The sequence below is a fragment of the Ascidiella aspersa genome, chromosome 4 (genome assembly GCF_963924565.1).
Source record: "Ascidiella aspersa chromosome 4, kaAscAspe10.2, whole genome shotgun sequence".
In the NCBI taxonomy this organism is placed as follows: Eukaryota; Metazoa; Chordata; class Ascidiacea; order Phlebobranchia; family Ascidiidae; genus Ascidiella; species Ascidiella aspersa.
In genome coordinates, this window is record NC_139450.1 from 5,977,827 (window position 1) to 5,986,610 (window position 8,784).

Consider the following 8,784-nt stretch of genomic DNA (forward strand, 5'->3'; position numbering starts at 1 on the left):
TTTACTCGCATGGTAAAATAAGCATACCAGCATAGTAAGAAAAAAGCGTTATCAAAGCAAACTGTTGGGCTTTATTGTACAACATTATAGCAACACCGGTAGATGATTGACCAATATAACTTATGCGCTGCGCAGAGCAAACAAAATTCGCTTGTGTTTAACATTTTTTATGTCAACGTCAATAAAGCTGTAGCTAGTATACCAGTATAGGATTTGTGTCAAAATTTAAAATATGTATAGTCCAAAGGTATGTATGGCTTTGCTTGCTCACGGTGGAATGCTTTCACCAACTGAACTTGCTTTCTTTGACTGCACAAGAATATGCTATAGTCCGTAATAAAGTTGCTACAAATGCTTTAAATTAGGTTTTTAGAAGCCATACGTCAGGGAAATAAGTGTTTATGAGTAATGTTTTTGCGTTGCACAGGGGAAAATTAATACCAGGTCTTTCCTAGATTAAAGAATTGATTTGGTAAGGGATTAACTTAACAAACGACTCTTTGAGGGACTGTTTAACACTGCTTGGATATACACTATCCCTCTATTCGCCACCAGAGAAAGCCTGTTTCTTTTATCGAACATGTTGTTTAATATGAATGGCTGGAATTATGTTGCTCTATTCGCCGGACTTTTCGTCTGGTGGAAAATCAGGCAAAGAAAGCGCGTTAAAGGAATAAGTGGCAGACATGTGTTCGTCACAGGCAAGTTATGTTTACATGTGGTAAAATGTGATATACATATGTTGTATATATATATATGAATTTATACATTTATACGATGATTATTTGGAAAATCCTTATACTGTAGTGCTTAACCATTTACTACCGTTCTGCAGGTTGTGACACCGGATTTGGAAGAAATCTGGCTGAGAGTCTTGACAAAATGGTGAGAACCTGACAACGCATTCCACTTTATATGTATTTATAGTTCACCCGTGCTTAAATCAAACGTAAATTACGGCTTCGCTGGATCGTATACGCAATTATATTCGTGTATATTATGTTAAAGCTGTATGTATGCACATATCTGTCTGAGAAAGTATGAAGTGACGTAAATAGTGTCAGTAAAACTGACTAGCCTAATTGTTCTTTAAAATCGCTCCATAAGTTTATCAATTGGTTTACACCCGGGTGCTTTTTGTGTGTATAAGAAATATTTTTGGTTCTTTAAAGCAAGGGTATTGAATAAATGTTGCCATGACAAAATGATCGTCCCCCATAGGGTAAGATTTTAAACGGTCGTTGTTGTAAATAATTTTTTCTATGTGTCGCCGACTGATCGGGACAAGGTCCCTAAAGTAGCTGCAAAGTGCAAACGATAACGATTGACTTTACGGTTCCGAGCAAGACCTTTATTTGAACAGTACGACAATCAGTGTAAGTCAAACACACATGCCAAAGTGCTCGCATTAGGCCACAGCTTGTCTCTAACAAGAAGATTACAAACTGTCTTAAAATGCGTGTGATTCTCCTGGTATTCACCCGACAATTAAAGACAAAGTTACCACACAATACAAAACCATTAAAATCGCACACAAAGGTATCACACAGCGCTGAGAAAGCCGAGGCTGCAAAAGCCACACAAGTCTTATCCTCACGGAAACCGAGTACGCGGTTAACCGATCGGAACGGCTATTTCCGCGGACAAACGCTCTAGTTCGGCACAAAAGGGCTAGAATGATAATTGAATTTGAGACACTCTGTGTATTTTTTCATGCCAATCTTTGTCAAAATGAATTATGTTTCACTATGTAGGCGATCTATACTTTCTTGTTTATTTAAAAAAAAACTCTTTTGTTTTTTACTGATTTTTTGTATATATATATATATATATATATATATATTTTTTTTTTTTTTTTTTTTCGGCAATGTAATAAAAACATGCAAATAATTTAAAGAAATACCGGTATACCCCCCAAAAAAAATCGCTCGCTTCGATCGCCAGGTGCGCCTTGACTTAAAAAGGGTTAACAAACACTGAGCTATAAATTTAAATGTTATCGCGTTCTCTCAAAGTAGTTTTATTATACTTTTCATTAGTAGTATGGATGACGAACGTGTGAAGTCAAATTTCAAACCAAACAAACGTTTTATTTTCACGCTTTGCGTTGACACTTTACTGCCTCTGTAAATTAAATTAAACACGTTTGCAAAAAATATCCGAGCTCATTCGAAATTATTATCATTTTGTGCGGCCCGCAAGACCTTTCTGAGTTTGGTTTTGGCCCGCGACTAAAAAAAGGTTGCCGACCCCTGTTTTAGACTTTGTAAATCATGTTGAGGAACACTACATCTCATATGTTTTTATTACATAATACTCTGTATACGCTTTTACTTTTGTAAAAGGGGTTCTTAAACTGGGGAACTTCGCGCATAGGCTAGCTTTTGGTGGTGCACAAAGGTCAAACTAAAACATTTGTGTAAAATTTGAATTGTTGAATGAATTTTTTGGAGAAAGGCAATTAGCATAAAACACCATCAGCAATTTCTCCTTGGATGTATTTCGAATGGATTTATGTTTTATCTTTGCGCAAGAGTTCGCTCTAAAACAGCTAGTTTAAGTCTACTTTTTTTGTGACGTCCTCTCCGAACAATTTCCCGCCTACCCTGGCCCAAGCAAACCAAATTTTTTAGCGCTCTGCTGTAAATAATGCTTAAGATTCCTGCTTTACCAGGGTGTCTTCGTATATGCGGGATGCTTAAAGAAAGAATCTGTGGAAGAGCTGGAAAGAAATTGCAGCACCAAGTTAAAAGCAATTCAGGTTGACATCACCAAAACGGAAGATGTAATCAGAGCGGTCGCCATCGTTCAAAAGGACCTTGCCGAGAAATCTGATACTGGTATAATTCAATAAGAAAATTAAAGATTGATTGGATAAATAAAATTACGTGAAAGCCTTTTTACCACGCCGCTTTGCTATAGATTGTTTAAATATCCTTAGTGGACAGTGGCTTTGCTATTTGCAATATAGCTCGATTATAGTTTCAAGAGGCGATAGCGCTATTTATAATATAGCGCCAATTACCAAGTTAATATTTGCCTGCTACCCAATTCTTAACCGCACCTGATTCTCCTTCTGGATGTTTCTTTATAAACTGTTTGCTAACGTCGTTAGTATTTTAGTTTTACGGGTCGCTCAAAAAAAAACATTTTAGACTATAATTTTCTGCAAGTGTTCCGATCACTTCCGTTTTTTGCAAAGGTGACCGTCACCTCCGGAATTTTTTGCAAAAGTGTTCCGATCACTTCAATTCATATATAACTTAATTATAACATTAATCATACGATAAGTAGCATTACTGCTATCATTGTCAAACATAAAACTGCACAACCACACGGTCTGATGCGTTATTTATTTACAAAATAATTATGCATTGTTTCACAGAAAAATGCTTACATTTACAAGTGGAAACCTGCATTTTTAAACTTCGTTAAAATAAACGAGCAATTGAATTTCGTTTAATTCTACTTTTCGTTAAAATGCTTTATCATTCAGTAGTGCAGTAGTGATATTATGGACGTTCTTTCATTTAGAGCTGTGGGCTATCGTCAACAACGCCGGCATTACCGCTCCTCTTTATGCGTTCGAATGGCACAATAAGCAAGATTACCGGCAAGTGTTTGAAGTCAACCTGTTCGGGACTGTTGACGTCACTCTTAAGTTTTTACCCCTTCTAAAGAAAGGCGGCGAAGGTGATTAAGCAATACGATTTTTATTAAACATCTATACAATTCTCGATACGATTCGTCATTAAACTTCTATACGATTCTCCATACGATTCTTGATTAAACTTACCCCTTTATTTCGACTTTTGAAAATTTGCAGTCGTTGTTTGTATTGACAGGTCGAATCGTGAACGTTGGAAGCATAACTGGAAGATTCGCTGCACTCGGTGTTCCGTACATTGCATCCAAATTTGCAGTCGAAGGATTTTCCGACGGCCTGATGTACGATAAGAAACAAGAACTGCCATTAGACACGAACCCGCGTAAAATATAGTAGCCAAAACATTACACCTGGAACAAGTTTGACCAATGCTTTTTAGCATATAAAACGCACAAGACGCAACGTTTTACAATATATGTGCTTGTTGACTGTCGAACAAGCACAAATGTTCGACGTTTACTTTGAGTATATCCAAAATAACCACAAATGGTAAAAAAGATCTAAAACAACTTCATTAAAAGACCGAATACTGTAGTTACGCCCAAAAACGGTATCGTCAGTTATGCGAAAATTTACAAACACAAACAAAAAACAAAAAAGCTTTACATATTAAAATACAAATATTCAAAACCAAAATGTTTCTACATTTAGCTTTTTTGTATGTTTTGGTGTTTGCAGTTTTTAGCAGACTTTATGATGCGGTTTTTGGCGGAACTGCAGTGTTCTTTCATTGAATAAAGTTGTTTTAGATCTTTTTCGATCCTTTGGGTTCTATGACATGGATAAAAGATGGCAATGTTGGAAGACCAATATTAGCGTTATTATTTCTTCACCTTTATTCTGAGTAGTTTGATTCAAATGATTACAGATTTAACCGCATCGACTCGTTATTCCGATTATTTCGTTCAAGCAAAACCGAACTTTGATTGAAGCTCATTAATGTTTTTTTGCTGTTTAAGGTTCGAACTCCGTCCGTTCAACATCTCTACTCACGTGATCGAGCCATCATTCTTTAGAACAGGTTTAACAAACGTGACGCAACAAATCGAAGGCATTAAGAAGCGCTTTAAGGAACAAAGTGACGAAATTAAGAAAAGCTACGGAGAGAGCTACTTGACGGCCAGTAAGGTGTAATGATAAACACACGGACGACCAATAATGTGTGCCCGAGATTTTGGCTTTGTTTGGAGTGAAGTTAGGTCAAGTGTAAATTTTTTTATTGCAAACTAAAACGGTGCTTATAATCCAATAAAATATTGCTGTGAAACTGTAAAAAACGCGATAAAACCGTAAGAAAGGCAACTATTTATTTGTAAAGCATTTTTAAAATAAAAATCGAAATATACAATTTAGATATTATTTTGTAAGTTTTAAAATAGATCCCTTCTTCAAATATTAACAGTTATACACTTTTTTCTAAGGCAATGTGATCTGAAATTATTCTAATGGCTATAAATATTGTTTTTATTAGTATTTTTGAGTTTGCTTGTTGCGGCTAGATTTCCGTTATTTTCCAAAAGCATTCCGCTTTGTTTTATTGAAGTTACTTTCAAGTCATAAATGACGTTAAAACTTAAAAAAAGCATTTTTTTAGAGTAATTTTTTTGGCTACAACTACTGCTTAAAACGTACAGCAAGATATATATTAAGTTGTTTTGGTATAACAATTAAAATATAAATATTTTTTACCATTTTTTTTTAAATATAAATCGCATTATGTGTAAGTTGTAACCCATTATTCGTATATATGAATGACGTAAAACTATAGAAGTCATTTGGTCCGCCAAACGTTGGTAAAATCAAATAATTTAAAAATATTAAACTATTAGAACTATAAGTCAAAATGACTCTAGAAGCCCGCCAAGAAAAATGAGCAAGAAACCCTTTTAAAAGCACTGTATTTTTGGTAGAATGTCAAGGTATCGAAAAATCGATGGGTGAATTGGCTTCACCCGATCTCCAACAAGTGACGGACGCTATCGTCCATGCTTTATTTTCTGCTCAGCCTAATGATCGCTATGTAGTTGGAGTCGACGCGAGATTTATTCTTCGCCCACTTTCGTTCTTTCCCACGAGTTTTCAGGTTATTTGCATTGTTAAAATACGTTTTATAATCACTTAAATTACACTAACTATAACAAAAGGTTGAATAAAGATCAAAACACAAAGGGTATCCTTACACAGGTGTTAACAGATATGCATATTTGAAAATACGTAGCCTATACTATCTGGTAGCTAAAACTAAAGTTGTATACAAAGAATTTATGAACAAAAAAGCGTATATTGTGATACAACCAAATATGTACACATGTAAGGAATAGCGTCCTGTACAAATTACAGTAATGTTTAACTAGAATAGTTAGCAGTCCATATGTGATACAAGCGATTAACTTACTTTATAATATACGCAAAAAGACTCATTGTCAAATTACTTTTTTACAGGAATGGGGAATGCGCCAATTTCGCAAGTTAACGAAACTGCCAATGCCGCATCCAGAGCAAGCAGTGCGTTCTCCCAACTGATTGAAAAAGTTCAAAGTCAAAATTGTTTCGAATATTTTCTCGTATTTTAAAATCAGATACATTTTTATAATTGTGGAATGACATGTATTGGCCTTACTTATGGAAATATATTTAAACATTATTTGGTTATGTTTTAAGTTGGTGTTTTATAAAAAAATACACCTCTAATATTTTTTGTTGAATATTATAGTTTTTTTGTGTTGGGATTTGCTCCCGAACTTCTGTTTGTTAAATAAAAAAGCATTTCTAAATTGGCCATCGAGCTTGAGTATGAAATTTAGGACGTTTTAAACTGCATTTTGCGCTTTATTAAACAGCGAAGTGATAAAAGCCAATACTGTACTTCGCATGGAATCTAAGTCATCGGGTCGTATATTAAATCGGGCGCAACACATATTTGTTAAATTTCCTGTCCCCAAATGTTCACCACGGAAATATCGCGGGCTTTATGCATAGCAATTTTCAGTTCGTTGTTTTACGCATTCAAGAGTGCCCATTTGTAAAATATGACATACTTCATCTTTGATTATGGATTTTTTAATAACATTTGAAAACTCTAGTGAGCATTTTATACCAGCGAGTGACGCACGCGATAACAATGTAAGACAGTTATCCCAAACTTTATACGCTACGGCATTCAAGTATGATTCGAAAGCTTTTAAAGTGTGTTTTGTTTATTTGAACGGAATGATATGTGGTCTTGAGGCTATATAAAATACGAGAGGAAATACCAGGTTACACTTTTTTTCACCAAGTAAACTATTGTTGCCCTGTTTTGTCGACTAGTGCGTTTGGCCGCGGGAATAACCGCTCGGATCGTCTTCCCTTTGTGTGAATTTTCCAGCCTTCGATTTCTCAGCGCTGCGTGATACCTTTGTGCGAGATTTTGTTTGTATTGCGTTATATTGCGTCGCCATTAGTGGATGGATACCGAGTGGATCGAATGTATTTTGAGCAGAGCTTGCAATATAATAGTTTAGAGAAATATATAATCTAATATTACACAATTTAAAGTTTTAATCATATATATTTTTTAAGACAAATAGATTTTGCAGATATTTAGCTAAGCGAGAGTAGCTAACGCCATAACTTACGCTAACCAAAAATAACGTTCAAAAGTATAATATTAAAACGTAATCGTGGCTTGGGATGACTGAACAATTCTCCACAATAGCCGACCAGTAAAACCTTAAGACAAAAAAAAAATGATCAGTGTAAATCGTCGACTTGCTTCAAAGCGGCAATTGAGCGACGGGCGTGGTATTCAACCAAATACGTAATCCTGGTCGAATTGTTTACAGAACCATTAAAAATGTCGGCAATCATGGTTATAGAGTTTTTACAAAATATTGGCGATTTAGTATTTTTGGTTTTGTTTAAGCGTTCTCTCAAATGGGTTGCAGTTTTAGAATTACTCCAGCCTAGGCCTAGCATTTGCTTTTCCACTAGTAGTTTTCATTGTTATAAATGCTAAAGATTCCTTTTTATTATTAATTTAAATCCCACTTAGCCTAATATTGCTAATTTATGCTGCAAACAAATATGCGCATCTTGCTCTAATGCTTTCTGTAAAAAAAACAAGCTGTTAATTTCAGCGTAATTTAAAGGAAAGAATACCAACAAAATTCTAGCCTATACCTGCAGCCATAAATGCGTGTAAAAAACGACTGAAACAAAAATTTCCAAGGATATAGAACTATAGAGATTTCGGATAATTTATGAAAGGGGTTGATAGCCGATGTCGCATAATACGGTCGTTTATGTCTCATATACGGGCGCGGGCGGCTGTAGATCGCATATTATACGGACGGTGATGTCGCACATACGGGCGTTCGCACAATGTCGCATATACGGACGAATTTGTCTAACGAACATACTGTGTGGTGTAAGACGTCCGAATGGCGTTCGAACATATTTGAGTGGTAATCATAAAGCATTTGTGTTGCCTGATAGTTATGACGTCATTTTATGATTTCATCATGACGTAATACTGTGTAGCAAATCTCCCCTATTTGGCTGACTAGCTATTGGCAGTAGTAGGTATCATACAGGGTTGCCATTGGCTCTTTTGACGCCAGATTCTTCAAATTTGGCTCTTTTTGAACATGGTTGGTGTCAAAAAATTCTGTTGGCTTTTTGTTTTTTTCTGGCTTTTTTGTACTAGTAAAAATTGCATAAACAGGTCTCATTTTTTGTTCTAAAATATTCGTTTTAAGATCTGCCCTACCTTGCCTGATTTTTAAAATCATAAATCGTTCTGAAAGGTCTCCACTCTCCAGGCCACAGTGTTTCTTAATCAATGCCAGTCGGTCGCCGACGCCAACCCGTTGGATTTGGTTGGTTCGGGTTTAGATTTTGAAAAGAAATTACAAGCAATACAAACCATATTGCTAATACTTTAAGCCTAAATTTGAATTGTTACGTAAAGTATTGGTCGCTTAAACAGTTCATAAATATTATATTTACACCCTAAAGATCGTAGAATAACTTTTCCGAAAAAAAAAAACGAAAAAACATTTTGGTTGGTATGTTGTGAACATGTTATGATTGTCATGTTGCTATATCACACAAGGTTGAACCTTAAAGGTTATTTG

The 8,784-nt window shown here is 35.3% G+C and overlaps 1 protein-coding gene across 1 annotated transcript; it reads left to right on the forward strand.

The window, feature by feature from the left end:
- Window positions 1-592: 592 nt before the first annotated feature.
- On the forward strand, window positions 593-6,190 carry LOC146146845 (retinol dehydrogenase 7-like). The gene is made up of 8 exons (XM_083387114.1): window positions 593-701; window positions 836-885; window positions 2,675-2,840; window positions 3,535-3,693; window positions 3,846-3,948; window positions 4,627-4,790; window positions 5,578-5,750; window positions 6,110-6,190. The coding sequence occupies exons 1-8, from the start codon at window positions 593-595 to the stop codon at window positions 6,188-6,190; spliced, it is 1,005 nt and encodes a 334-aa protein (XP_083243240.1).
- Window positions 6,191-8,784: the final 2,594 nt, after the last annotated feature.

Bases quoted from the DNA above. Each gene is read 5' to 3' on its own strand.
- LOC146146845 (XM_083387114.1), top strand. From the start codon at position 593: ATGAATGGCTGGAATTATGTTGCTCTATTCGCCGGACTTTTCGTCTGG. The intron at 4,791-5,577 runs GTAAGGTGTAAT...TATTTTTGGTAG, and splicing joins AGAGAGCTACTTGACGGCCA to AATGTCAAGGTATCGAAAAA. The intron at 5,751-6,109 runs GTTATTTGCATT...ACTTTTTTACAG, and splicing joins TCTTTCCCACGAGTTTTCAG to GAATGGGGAATGCGCCAATT.